This window comes from Panonychus citri, unplaced genomic scaffold (assembly GCF_014898815.1).
Source record: "Panonychus citri isolate SS breed McGregor unplaced genomic scaffold, ASM1489881v1 Contig00134, whole genome shotgun sequence".
In the NCBI taxonomy this organism is placed as follows: domain Eukaryota; kingdom Metazoa; phylum Arthropoda; class Arachnida; order Trombidiformes; family Tetranychidae; genus Panonychus; species Panonychus citri.
Window position 1 is genome coordinate 3,935,543 of NW_026515539.1, and position 15,454 is coordinate 3,950,996.

Below are 15,454 nucleotides of genomic sequence, written 5' to 3' on the forward strand. Positions count from 1 at the left end.
TTTGTATTTTGTATCAAAATGAGAGTAAATCAGATCAAGAGGATGCAGTTTACTAATGATGATGATGATGATGACGATGATGAAGATGATGAAGATGATTGTGACTCGAAAAAGGTTCAGAATCATTATCATCATTACTAATATCATGATGATGACCTTAACTTAATTAATTGAATTTTTCTTACTGTTGATTGTTTTATTGATTGTTTTTCTGTTGTTGTTGTTGTATTTGTTTAATTTTTCACTGATTGTTTACCTGTGTGTAGACAAGATCAATCTTTGGTGGTCCTACAACAATCAGGCTATTATAAGATACATTAAATCGTGATCAATTTACCTATTAGTTGATGATTATCATCATCATCATCTTTTACCTGAGTAAGCAAAGTAAAAGATAAAAGAATCAACTTATTTTTGTGTTTCTAGTTATTTACCTTTATTTAATTTCATGTAATCACAATTAACAAGTCAACAGGTTCTCACGAAATTGACTGACATCAATAATAATCATAAATACATGATAACAAGATAATTGGCAATCTATTGTTGATTAGGTTGATTGTCTCTGTTGATTGTATCGGTTGATTAAAAAAATTGCAATCTAACTAATGACTTGAAGCTATTCATGATTATGTTGATAGATTAAATTAAATAATAATGATAACTGTAAAATTGATTGAGTTGATTTGAGTTTAGTTGATGAACAAGAGAGAGAAAGAGAGAGAGAGAGAGATGTTGATGATGATGAAAAAGAAAAAGTTAATTCCAATGAAAAACTCAATTCAAGGGTGAAAATAATAATACATGATGAAGATAAAAACTGATGGATGATAATGTTTATCATAAACAAAGTATTGAATTTATGGTTTGTTGATTGAGTAAGATGAAAGTAAATCTTCAATCGCATACATATTATATTTAAATTGTTCATTGTGAATATCATATAGTAAATTTATATGGGTTTTGGGTTACTCACTCTCACTCTCTCACTTTCTAGTTAAACTAATTTTAATTCATTTGATTCATTTTAATCATGGTTCCGTTAACTTGGAAAAATACTACATGGGCACAGAATAAACCATAATAATGGCGATGATTATAATAGGGAAACCTTTTCATAAGAGTATATATTTTTTATCTGTTTCTCTGTAGTTATTATAACCCATTATATTATATCAACATAAGGATGCTCTTGACTAATCATCCTCATCATCATCTTCATCCCTCATCATCAAGTCTAATTACAACCAGTTGATAACAATAATTGACTGAATTAGAACTTGATTTGTTATTGAAACTCACTGGTCATTGACATTAGTATATGTTAACATTTAGATTGTCCTATTCATTAGATTTTTATATTCTATCAATTTTTTCTTCTCTCTCTCTCTCATTTACCTTGATAAAATTAAAATGACAGATAATCTAGCGTTAAATTCAAATGATACTGATGATAATGATGATGATGATTCTGTTATCATTAATTTTTTTTCTCTTTACAATAATCACGTGGTTAAGATGAGAATCATCATCATGCAATAAAAAGTTGATTAGTTGATAACAAGTAAATTCATTTAATTCTCAACGAGTCAATCAAATTGAATGCTCACTGAAATAATAAGAAGATGATATAACATTTAATATATAAAAAAACTTTTCTTTCTCTTTCATTATTATCTATCTTCATCTTCCCTCTTCATCCATCTTCCTCCCTCTCCATCTCCATCTCCATCTTCATCTCTCTCTCTCTCTCTCTCTCTCTCTCTCTCTCTCTCTCTCTTCATCATGATCTCTTTCTCTCTTCTCTTTCTTTTTTATTCTCTTCATTTTTTCTAATTCTTACAAATTAATGGTATCACTTGATGATGATAATGATTCTAATTGTAAGTTCATTTAAAGTTCAACGAAAATATTTACTCATATTTTTTTTATTCTTAAGATTATCTTATTAATAATATTTATCTCATTGTGATTATTTATCTAACCATAAGATTAACAGTCATTCATTGTATTTAATCATCAAATTGTCTTCATATTGATACATAAATTGACATTGTAATCAGAGTTTTATTTCAATTAGGAAGAGAGAGAGAGAGAGAAAAAGTTTCTAACTATCCAGGTAAACGGCTAATTTAATCACTTTCATAATCTAATTTAGTTGGAAAATGATTAATTTGATTGGTAATATTTAAATAAAGATAATCAAATTGGTTATATTAATAGATAACAATTTAATTACAATGTAATAATCATACAAATCAACATAAACGATTACATGTTTCATAATCAAACCCAATTGGTGATCAATAGCAAATCAGTTTAAAAATCAATCCATTGACTGAACACAAGTGAATTAATTTAATTATTATGATGCTCATTATGTTTCAATTGTATTCCAACAATCAAATAACACTAATCAACTTCCTGTTGATTCCGTTGCACTATTGTGTCTGATTGTTTATTGTTAATTCTGATCAGACGATCCCTTTACCATGAAGATGATGATGATGATCAGAATTTAATTGACCATCAATTGAACAATTTTGATTTGTTTCTCTTTCTAATTTCATTTCAATTGAAATTTCATTTCTTTTGATTGAACATCGAGATGATAATCATGCTGAGTGCGTAGGTGTCTTCATTTCCTGCAAGAAGAGTAGAAAAAAAAGAAAGAAAGAAAGAAAGAAAAAAGATGAAAATAAGAAGAAAAATCTTATCCAACCATTTATCTTATTACTCAGACTCAGAATCTGAATCAGAATCAGAATCAGTATCAATAAGAATAAAATAAAAACCAAAGAGGGCAAGAAAATCTCTATGCGTAATTCTGGTTCATCAGAATGGTAAGAAATTATTATTATTATTATTACCACCATTGCAATTAACTATTATCATCATTTTAGGATGAAAGGAAAGATATAAGTTACAGATAACATGATGATCATGATTAAGGTAAAAAATTAAATTATTTTGTGGCTTGAAATCAAATCTCATTGATTAGATAATTTTTCAGATATCTCTCTCTCTCTCTCTCTCTCTCTTATTTACCTGAGCTGGGCCCAAAAACTAAAGCCCATTTAATTGATAATAAAGTTTGAAAATGTCCCTTTACAATAATAATATCATTTTCTTTAGTTTTTTTATTTAATGGTTCATAAAGGTTCTGGTGTAATAATAATATTAAGCTTGAATTTTACCCTGAGGGTGTGTTAACTTTAGCAATGTCACCTTTACACAAGGTTTGCCTCATCTTTGAACATTAACTTTGTGTTTGAAACGTTTTTTTCTGCTTGAAACTTGATTAAGCCAATAAAGATATCTAACCAAAGATCCATTAATAATAATAATGATTATGGTTATTGTTTAATGCTACTAATTATAGATTAAATTATTTATCGCATTTAACTAACTAATCATCATCATCAGTCAACAGGAGTTGCAAAGGTTTAAATACATTATCAAGAGTAATTGCTTATAATGAACAGCATCATCTTCATCATCTTCATCATCTTTTTACTCATCACTATATAAAAAAACGTAAATATTATAAGAATGATAATGTTTTGTTTCTCAATCACTTTGAATCGGTTCAGTTTCATGTTATTGTTTCATCAGGTATTAGATTATCTTCCTGCTAATATCAATGTCATGTACGTTGTCATCTTCTGTTGAATATTGGTAAATGAAAATCTCTTTGCTCATGGTGATGATAATGATGAAGATGAAGATGAAGGTGCTCATTATTTTGTAGGTTGTATTTGTCTCTCTCTCTCTCTTCATTGGGGTGTGGGTGATGATGAAAAGCATAGAGAAAATGAATTTGCGTTGGATTGGCAATATAATAGTTGAAAATGAAAATGACATGGAAATGAAAGAGATGAAATGTAAATGGGAAAAAGTTGCTTGTTGATAATATTGTAAAGAGACAGAACAAAAAGTTAACATAACCACCATTTGCTTTCTACAAGAACAAGCCACAGGTCCCTTGATACATCAGATTCTGTCAACTTTTTCTTTGCATTCTAATATTTTTCCATCTTCATCTTTGCTACCTCAACATTTGAAGTAAACAGAATCATATTATAACCGAGCAATGAACTGAAATATGATAACACTGGTGGAAAAAGAGAAGTGAAAAAAAGGGCAACAAAATGAGAAACAAGACAATCCGAATGGTGTTCATTTGATGTTTCAAGTGGAAAACCAGTAACTGATATAAACTGACAAGCTACTGAAAAGATCAGCATTTGATAAGCATTAAATTGAAGACCTTTGAAAAATCAGTTCTCATAATATTTGTACAGTGTGTTATGAAAAGGACTTTAACACTTTGAGAAGCTATCGTGCGGTAGGGGTTTGTGCATTTTCCAATTTTTTTTCTGCAAAATACTGTGAAAGGTTGTAGAAATAATATATGATAAAGAAAATTCAATACGAAAAACGGGTGTCTCACAGTATCAACTCCAAGTTCAATCTTTTACGCAGTGAATTCGTCTCCCATTGAAACGCATTGAAGAGCTAAGTCTTTTGCTCTTTGTGATAGAAATTTTTTAGTACTGAATGACTATCTAGGGTTTCTTCTGAAGTATTGAAACACTTTTATTTCGACGATATATTCATTTACTGAGAATTGACACTGATTTTATTGAGTCCGAAATACCCAATTTTTACTAGAAGTGAAATTTTTCAAGAACTAATGTGAACTTGTCAACAACTAACCCGGCGTTGCAAGGACCGACTAATGAAAAGTACTCAACAAAAAATTCAGTCCAAAATAATACGTTCTTCTTAGAAAAATTTTCATTTGAATTGATAGTTTCAAATTTTGTTTGTACGTGGATTTTCTCAATGTAAAATGCGATAAAATTGAAATGACCTCAGGTATATCTAAGTTGGTTTATTGTCGACAAAAATTCACTAACAAAAAATTTCTAGAATCGCTCATGATGCTGTGAAATTAAATCAAACAGTTAAAGTGCATTTCATAACACACTGTATATAAGTAAATATCTACATGAATATATGAGTTTGAGTATGGAAACAACAAAAAGAGTCAAATATTATTATTATTCATATGAAAAAAAGATGGTTGAGTTTTTTGGCTAAACTTATTTAGACTTTATTTCTGTGTAAGTTTCAAGCATCATGATAATCATAATCATGGTAATAATAATGCTAATAATGATATATATAAATAAATATGAATTTGTAGAGATGAGACTTGATGAGTAGTGGATTGGTTGGCATGAAGAGAAACTGTTATAATATGATGAAGATAATGATGAAAAGTATAATGAAAATGATAACATCATCATCATAGAATTTTTTTTCAAAAGTAAGAAAGAGAGAGAGAGAGAATTCCTATTAAATTTACTTGGTTAATCCAATTTAAGTCAATCAAAGTTTCAGAGTTGATGCGATTCCTGAGGAGTGAGTTGTAAGTGAGATGTAGAGTGAGAACAGGATATAACACTGATGGATGGAAGCTCTATCCTTCCGCATCTTCTTTTACTTTTCTCTCTCTCTCTCTCTCTCTCTCTCTCTCTCTCTCTCTCTCTCTCTCTCTCTCTCTCTCTCTCTCTCTCTCTCTCTCTCTCTCTCTCTCTTCGTCTGCTTATCCTTCTTGCTTCACAAATTTTCAGGAATTGTAATATTAAGATGATTTTCCATGAACATCGATTCAACTTTCATCTTAAGTACGAAGTCTAAGAAAAAAAAAGTGAACATTAACACTCGTTCAATATTCATTTACATGCAAGTTGATTAAAAAAGTTCCCAAAAGGATTAGTAACTCTAATGAATTGACGATAATCATTAATTTGATTACTTTTATTAGTAAAGTGCTTCAGTACTTTTGATTATAATTCAAATAAGAAGATTGAAAATTGTTTGTATCATTATTATTATATTGAGATTAGTGTTGATTATATTTATCTATTTGTCGTAATAACTTATTGTAATATTATTGACGATCCATCCGATGGATAATATTGTTATTAACACAGAGATTATAAATCGCCAATTGATACGATTGATACTCTTTCCCTTTTCATGATTGAATATCATTTTCAACCATTTGTATCCAAATCCAAATATCAACTGATTAAGTTGCTCTTTCTTTTATTATTATCCAATTGTTGTTATATTACAATAGGAAAATTGATACTTTTTTCACTTGATTATAATAACATTATTATTATTGTGTTGATGATCAGGGCTCACGTTTTATATCATCTTAAGTGAATCATTATCGGTATTAGTTGGACCCATTAATAGATATATGAAGATATCAGTGTTTCCATTAAGTGAGTACTCAACGGAAAAAGAGTGAAGATTAATTCTGATAATCTTTCAGCTTTTATCTTTCACACGAATAATTTAATTCACTATTCCACAATTTAATTGCAATTGAACTTCTATCGCCATCTGATGGATATTTTGATCTTTCAATCAATTCAATTCCAAGATGAATATTAATCATTGATAATCAATCAATTCATTTTCACCTTTTTCATAACTTCTATTGGAAATCAATTGATCAGTTGATCTAATTGTCGTTTCTAAACAATTTAAATCTTATCCATTTGATTGCGATAAATTTTGTTTGTTTAATCAGTTTTTTTGCTTCCAGTAAATTGTAAACTTTTTTTTTGTTTTTCTCTTTTCTTTCAATCTGATTAAACAATCGTTTTAATTGTGGCACTTTGATTGACTAACTAGATAGAGTTTTGGTTTTTCTTTTCGTAACCAATTCAATCATTTACTTTATTAATCATCTCTTGTATCTTGTTACCTAATTGATAACGAACAGGAAAATTGGTTCATCTGTCTGGTTCATCTCTTAAATATGGGTTAAGATAATAAAACAAACCAAGATAATTGATTAAAGTGTCAACATTGAATCAATAACAATTGAAACCAAATGATTACAATTAATTTTTCGTGCATCAAGTGTCGCCATCTAGTGAGGCGAAATCAAACTTTTCGATTTTGACAAATTTATTGATTGAGTTTCGCAACTATTATTATGAGAAACTTACAATTAATTAACTATTGAAGTTACAGAATTTAATTTGATTTAATTTATTTTATTTTCAAATTTGTAAAGTGTTTGTGTGTGTGTGTTTAATATTAATACTAATTGATCACGTTTGTTATTTTCATTAGAAAACATCATTTATCTAATTTTATCATCAACAACTTTAAAAAGTGGTAAAAGTAATTAACTGGTTGATGATTTAATTGTAATTAGTAAAAAGTTGGAGAGAAAATGTTTTTTTCTTCTCTGAAAAAAAGTTGTTCTTTCAATTATTCGCAATAACATCGACTGTATTTTCCAGCGGGTGGATAATTGGCTCGATATTGAACTGGAGTAATTGGAACTGGACGATTAGAACTTTTAATCGATGCCGATTTGACTGATTGCTCAACGACGATTTGTGATCTGGATCCTTTAGTTTCTACTTGTTGTCTGATTGGTGCTGTTTTCGTTGGCTCATCTGACGTATATCGAGCTCTAAATTTTTCCGCTGGACTGTAAAGCGTTTTGGTGACATATTCCTCCTTTTGAACTGTTTTAACTGGTGCTGGTGTTGTCGTTGTTGTTGTTGTAGTAACTGGAATTGCGACAATTTTAGCTGATTTGATTGCAGCAATTCTGCCAGCGGGTGATAAAGGATAAGTGAATCGTGATGAAACCTTGGATGAATCTTCGGCTAATGAGAAAATGAGAAAGAATTGGATTTCAGTTACATGATTAAATTTCTTGTGAATTCTATCCTTTCAAAGTCTATTATCTCTCTTTTATAATCCATCACAAATTCTCATTCAATTTACCTGATGTTCTAAATTGTTGAGTTCGTGAGAAAAATAAAACCAAATAATCTATTGATTACAATAGAAGAAGATGATCTATCGATGATCGTAAATTGTTATTCAGTTCATAAATTCATTTCTCTCCCTGATTTTTAGATTCTCTCTCCATGTTATTAATATTATTTTTTTCCTCTTCTTATAACAAGGAACAGTCTACCATGATTCCAACATTATCTTGATAATTTTTTTCTTCTTCTCTTTTTCCAATCAATAATAATATCGTTCATTTTTATTCTCATTTATTTATTCTCATGAACATAATTTTCCTCGAATAAAATCAATTGTAATCAATGATGAGAGAGAGAGAGAAAATCACATATCAATAACATATAACAAAGCCTCGAGGTTTTTATCGAAATTCAATTCAAGTGAATTATTCCAAGGTGAGAACTCAGATCTCTTCAACTTCCTCTGTCTTTTTCAGTTCAAATTTCATGATGAATTTGATTCAGCAACATTTTCCAACTCATCATTTCAATCATAACTTTCACGAGTTGTACTCAATTGTTCAACGATAGATGTCACTAACCTGTGAACTACTTTTTCTGTTGATTAAATTATTTCAATTTTCAGATTGGTGACATTTAAACAATTTAAATTGATTGATGAGAAAGAACTTTATTTTTCATGAATAATATCAAATCTTTTCAACTTTTCATGAGACAATTGTGACATTTATAACCTTCCAAACTGAAGAGGTAACCTTGATTGTTGATCTGAATTGTAAAATATTAATATATGAAAATTAATCATTCATGGAAATTAAGAAAACAATGGAAACAATGAGTTGATTATTTCTCATTTTAATCTCTCTTTTTTTAAGCTCACCGCCAACGCCATTTTTTCACCTTCTAAACGTTGATTAACCTTAATCATTGATTATCATTAATGAGTAAACAGAATAGAGATATTAATTAAAGCGTTAAGCCCAAGATTAACCTTGGAGCTGTTCAATGAATCGATAAAAATAAAATCAATCATCAAAATTAATTTATCATAAATACTGACGAAAAGTGAAAACCGCAAATTTCAAATACTAACCATGTTAATCTTAATCTCAATCTTATCGAATGATAAATCTGATAAACATTACTACTAAACGATTAACTTTGATTGTTGATCTAAATCAAATTTGACCAGCAATTAGTCAATTATCTGAACAAGAGAAAAACTTTTGTCAAATTCAATTGATTGAATATTTCATGTTGATGATCAATAGAAGAAAGAAAATCATTAATCTAATATCATGGAACTCAATTGTCATTTATTTCTTCCTCTCTTTCTCTCTCATATATTATCATTATTTTTATTTCTAAACCTGAAAACAAACAGGTAGATAAAAATGACCACTGAAACTCATGAATTCTTATATATATTATAAAGAATGAGAATTTTTCTATCACCTTTTCTGTTCATGGGATTCTAATGGTTTGGTTTTATATTTTTTTGCCTCGATTCTATTATCATGATCATTTGGAAATCTATTTTTAAATTTTCACCATTATTACAAAATGGTCAATCTAAAAAAGACTGACCTTCTCTCTTTAGTAATGTTTATATACTTATGCTTTTTATCATCATTATCATCAATGAAAAAACAAAAGATTCTGGTAAAACCCATCATCATAATGACAATAATCAAGATGATTATGATGATAATAAACTACAGACAATTGTAATTGGTTAAAAGGTAAAGTTAATCTGATCCATTGTTAATCTTTAAATTGAATGATTCTATGAATGTTTCCATCTATTCATATCATCATTCATGATTCTGATGAATAAAACTTTTTCTTTTCTTCTTCTTCTTCTTCTTCTTCTGGTAAAAGTTCATTTTCGATTGTTCAGTTTGATTATATATCAGATTTTTTCTTCTTCTTCTTCTCAACTGATTAAACATTAGTTTTGAAGGATAATTTTTATCAATATTTGCAATTGAATTTCATCAACAAATATTATCGGCTTATCTATTAAATTGAATTGAATCTCTGGATCATTTTATCTCAATTTGGTTGAGAAAAACAAGTTGAATGAATATTTTAAATTATTCTGATTGAAACTTACCCTGGTAAGAGGCTTTAGATGGTTCCACTGATTTAGATACATACGATGATGATGATGATGATGATAACGATGATTCTGATGAATGAGGAGGTGAAGAGGTTGATACAGGTTGAGGTAGATCAGGTCCCCATGCTTGGAATCCATTACTTCCTGATGAATAATAAACTAATCTTAATTTACCATCAGGATCAGTGTAACCATAACGACCACGAACTAAGCCAGAATCATCTTTAGATTCTTGGTGAAATTGATGAGCACCAGATAGACCAGTATCATAGCCAAAGTTATAAGAACCTTTATCACTTTGAGATTGATATTGAATCGGATTATGAACATAATCATCACTTGAGACAATACCAAATAGGATCATCAATGAATAAATGGACAGAAACTTTTTCTTTACACATGAAGAAAGAATCAAAGTGATGGAGAAGAAAAAAAATCGAAAAAAGAAAACAAATCAGTAATAATGGTGAAGGTAAAGAGATGAAAAAAAAAACCATGAAAAGGATGAGGATGTTGAAAAGAGAATAGAGAAGAAAAAAAAATGATCGAGATAACAGAAATCAGAATAATTAGCAGTTAACATGTAAATTCAATTAACAAGTTCCACTGATGAGAACAACATTTCCTTCATACTTGATGGAACAAGAATTGTAGACAAAAAAATCAACAAGAACAGAATTAATTAAATAAATTATCTTTTGAAACATACCATTATCATCATGTCGAGTATTTTGGTTTCCTCGAAATTTTGTTCTTTTTTATTCTTCTTGTTCTCTCTCAATGATCAACGATAACTTTCACTTTACTTTTATCAGATTTTTCTTTCACTATTTATATAAGTATATTTATATTTACACTCGATACTTGGAACAATAAATAGAAGCGTTTTTGTTACTCACCAATTCGTTACGTTTAAATGAATAAACGATAAATGAAGTAGCACTCGAATATTTTATCAGTTTAATTGTTTGTTTTGTGGGCGATTCGTAACGAAGTAACGAAACGTCATTACGACGAAGGTAAGATGAGAAAGAGAACATTGAAAAAGGCCTTAGATTGAGTGTAGGCGAATAGTAGAAAAGGTGGTTTCTCCAATATATCATTGAATGGAATAGAGAGAGAAAGAGAAAGAGAGATGATGATAAAGGAAGAAGATGATGATGCTGATGATTAGAATCATGTTTATTTTTGTTTCTTCAAATTCATTAGACTGCAATGGATTTGATGACTTTTGGAACCTTGAAACTACCTTTTCAGAATTTTACTAACGCCTTTTGTGTACACAACTTACAACAGTTCCTTTCCTTTGTCATAGATTGATTTTCTAGATTTTTATTGATATTTCTTGATATCCAGAGGATAATTCATTTATCAACGGATCATTGAGTTCGCTTATTAAAACCATCCACGCACCATGGTCATCATCCCTTAATTTTATGGCGAAAGTTACATTGATTCCGCCTTAGGCGATTACTTTTCACAATTTTCCCTTGTTTTCCTTTACTATCTTTTCCCTGTTCGATGATTCATCTTATTATTATATCTGATATCTAATAATGTATGAGAACCTTGATGTTAGAAAGTTATTTGAGACAAAAGTTTATCATTACATAGTTTGATTGTGAAAGTTCATGAAAGATGATTTTTGATTAATATCATTAATGAACATCTAGTCAGAATTGATAACAAGATAATTGATGAGATTGAGATTGAGATGAAAAGAAGCAGAACAGAAAATTTTTCAAGTTATCTCATTGAATCAACTTTTTCTGTTTTTCTGTTTCCGTTTATCTCTCTCTCTCTCTCTCTCTCATTTTGACTGTTATTTTTTTATTCTCAACCTGAGACTTTTACTCTTCCATGATAATTGAATAAAGTCACTCATTGTTTATTGGTAGTAGTAGTGAAAGTACACAAAATGACACAGTCATTCACCCCATGTGACATATTATTTAATAGGTAATTTTTGACAGTTAAATTAAATCGATTGTTAGTATCATGTGACATATCATTTAAACGAGAATTGATTGGAGATTCAATTAAAGATATTTATTTTCTGATTTATTGATTTTTGACAGTTTAATTTCGAGACCAAAGTCTAACTAAGACATCATTATTACTTATTGATCTCAAATGATGGAAATTGATATAAATTGCTCTAATTGGCATACTAACTCTCATTAATCTTGGATAATCACTAACGAGTCCTGTCAAATTAATGAAAAAACGAATATATGGTACTGAATAATTAATCATTCGGCTCATCCTTGATATCCAAACAGATCTACTGTCATTTGATCGATTTCTATCCCTGCGGAGGAACTCACCTAACCTAACACACAAAATGACAGATCGACTATCACGAAGGTTTTCTTTCATTTCTCTAGCTAATTCGATGGCCTCTTCCAGAGTATTAATTGGTACAGCAACTGGAGCAGGACCTAAGGACAAAGATTGTTCCATCCTTGAAAAAACAATCTCGCAGCGTGTGAGTTAGCGTGTGGTGGACATCATCATCATCATCACTATCACTTTCACCATCTGAAGATTCTTCAGGATTTGTCCTCCGATTCATCTCCACAGAAGCAGTAGATTCAACAGGTTGAACTAAAGGGTTAACAACTGGGTCACGTCGATGACACCGCATTGTCTTGAACTGTCCGATCTTCCATGATTTGATCTTGAGCATTATCAGGATGTAAGGGTATAACAGCGATCGATGATTGGGTCAACGAAAGTCGTCTTTCTGCCATTGTTTCTATTCCAAAGCCCTGAATAGTCGATGACAGTTTTCAATGATGAATTGACGGGCAAAGTTTCTCCTTTCGAGCCACCATTAGTAAAAGTCTATACAAAATGATGCGATCAGCATAGCATAAGGGCTAAGGTTAACTCAGTCATTGTAAACTGGGGTAAAAAAAATTGACAGAGAAAGATGGAATAACGGTAAAGGGTAAAGAACGATATCAAAATTCAAACTTAAAGACTCCGCCCACCTGCGTTTTAGAGTGCGCATTGAATCTGCCAACATGTCAGTTTTTGTATTCGTTATATACCGGTACTGGTTTGGGTCAAAAATTTTTAAAAATATACATGACGTTTATATACATTGTCTCTGTAAAAAAATTACATAGAGAAGCACTTTTTTTCTAACTTTGTCAAAATCGTCATTTCTCATCCGATTTGACCGTGCTGTATATGTCCTGACTCAGTTTTTTACGAGGATTCCAAAAATATCCTCCGCGTAAATTTATCTCATTCCGTTCGAAAGATACAAAAATTGACTATTGAGCACAAAGTCAACTTTGTTATTGGTCCAATTGTGAAAAGAAGACTATCGTTGAATTCGTCTTAACGAGACGAGTTCAAAAATGTATAAGATATCCATGTAACTCTAACCGTTCAAAAAATAGCAAAATTGACTTTTGATCACTAAAAATCATTCATTTTATCATTGATTGTTACCAATAGATGGCAGCAGCTTCTACAGCTAGTATGTAAAATATTAATATAATATTAAATCCTTTATTCCTTGTCCGATTTGAAAACGGATTTCACCGTTCGATTTGTCTTTAAATGTCCATCATGAATATGTTCGATAACACTCTAGGACTGAAAATAACGAAGTTACCAATATGAATCAATTTTAAACTAATAAAACATTGTTTTATTTTTAACCCATGACTAGATGACAATGAGACCATAGTTTCATCTAGTTATGATCAACTTTTATGCGCTTTTCAAAATGTATAGCACATCCAAATCCGACTATTTTTGATGAAGAATCACGTGACCTTCTAAAACTTCAAAAATTTTAGACCCTAGACAATTTGTTGCGCGACTGTACAATAGCTCATCTTAACCAGCGTAAAATTCTACAAGAAAATATGTCTAAAGCTGTGCTTATGTCTTGTCTTCAATGTGTTATCAGCCGTTATTCTTTTACATTGTTATCAATTGATTTTTGCCCTTAATACTAGAATTGTTGGTGTTTTGTTGAAAAACACTGTGTCAACACAGTAAACACTTTATAGTCTATTGATATATGACAAAAAAAATTTTACGATAACACGACCTATTGTCCTCAATCTAATCAATTGTAGTTAAATAGCATTAAGCATTGAATCAATTGATTTTAAGGGTAATTTCAATTACTCATTGATGTTCATACATTCTCAACATAAGGAAAAGGATGTTGAAAAATGTCAAGTACCACAATGACCATTAGTATCAATAGTCAGTTAACATCAAGGAAAAACTACGAACAATTCAAGTTTGACAGCTTAAGGATATTCATGATTTATGATTGTTCAAAAGTTCAAACAGTCAAGGATTATTTGATCATTAATCAAATGGTACTTCACGATTTCAATTAATTTAGTTGAGTAAAGGTTGTATCTGTTTGTTTTCATTTATTGAAAATTTTCCTCAATCACAATCGTAGCTTTAACAATACAAACATTTTGAATTGTTTCCTCAAACGAAAGTATAAAAACAAAGCAAGAGAGATAGAAAATCATCAGTTCAGTTCCAGTCTTTCTACTATCAACATTAACGTCTTCTGGCCACTTCATCATCATCAATCTTCTGTTCTTCTTCTTTATTTCAATATTCTTTTCTTCTTTTATTCACCACTTGATTCTTTTCTTTTCATAGTCCTTTTGCTGGTACTTTTGGTCACTTTCTCAATCCTTTTTCTTCTTGGTTGATTCTCTTCTTCTATTCATCACTCAATTCTTGTCTTTTCATCGTCCTTTTGTTGGTACTCTTGGTCTTCTCAACCTTTGTCTAGATTATTTCTCGGAGATTTCTATTCACCACTTGATTCTTTTCTTTTCCACATCCTTCTCCGATACTCTTGGTCTTTATTTTTACCACATTTTCCTTGTTGACTCTTTTGAACATCAATACCAGTTCAAAACCGGCTATTCTTTTGATCAACTGGTCTTTTGGTCCAATAATCGCCATCAATCCATCAGTTATTCCAACTCCCTTTAACTCAATCCAATCTCCAGAGTTCACACTGATCTACGGATAAACCTTCGGACATCCATTTTAAGGTAAAAATGTACCAAGCAAAACAAATAGCCCCTCTTAAAATTCAAATTGTAAGAGAAAATAGTAATTCTGCTTCAACAGTTGACCTACCTGATGATGAGCCAATCAATCTGGCTGATTTTAGATTCAAAGTTGTTGACTTTTTCGCCATTTACATGCATTTCGATGCTGAATGGCAGAAAAAGCTTTTGAACACTATTACTTCAATTGATTATGAACGTTGGTTGTTCATAATCAATAATCGACAATTTTATAATTTTTGTCATGAATATGACCCTCTCTTTTACGATTATGTTGACATTTCGTTCACAAAATATTATTAATTAATAAACTTACAATTACTTTTTATTTACATTTGTCTATTTATCTTTTCTTTACTTCAGGTAAGATGAAAATAATTTCGGAAACGGTTTCTTCCACTCCTTTTATTTCGGGTTCGAGAATTCCATCA

The 15,454-nt window shown here is 30.0% G+C and overlaps 1 protein-coding gene across 1 annotated transcript; it reads right to left on the reverse strand.

Annotated features, from left to right (window-relative positions):
* Nucleotides 1-7,107: 7,107 nt before the first annotated feature.
* LOC128391281 (uncharacterized) lies at nt 7,108-10,989 on the reverse strand. Its single transcript, XM_053351134.1, has 3 exons — nt 10,655-10,989; nt 9,940-10,336; nt 7,108-7,715 (listed from the first exon to the last, which is right to left on the reverse strand). Exons 1-3 carry the CDS (start codon nt 10,664-10,666, stop codon nt 7,309-7,311), a joined length of 816 nt encoding a protein of 271 aa, XP_053207109.1. The 5' UTR covers nt 10,667-10,989; the 3' UTR covers nt 7,108-7,308.
* Between the last annotated feature and the right edge of the window lie 4,465 nt (nt 10,990-15,454).

Coding starts and splice junctions, on each gene's coding strand:
- LOC128391281 (XM_053351134.1), bottom strand. Junction 7,716..9,939: donor ATCTAAAGCCTCTTACCAGG/GTAAGTTTCAAT, acceptor TTTTCTCATTAG/CCGAAGATTCATCCAAGGTT.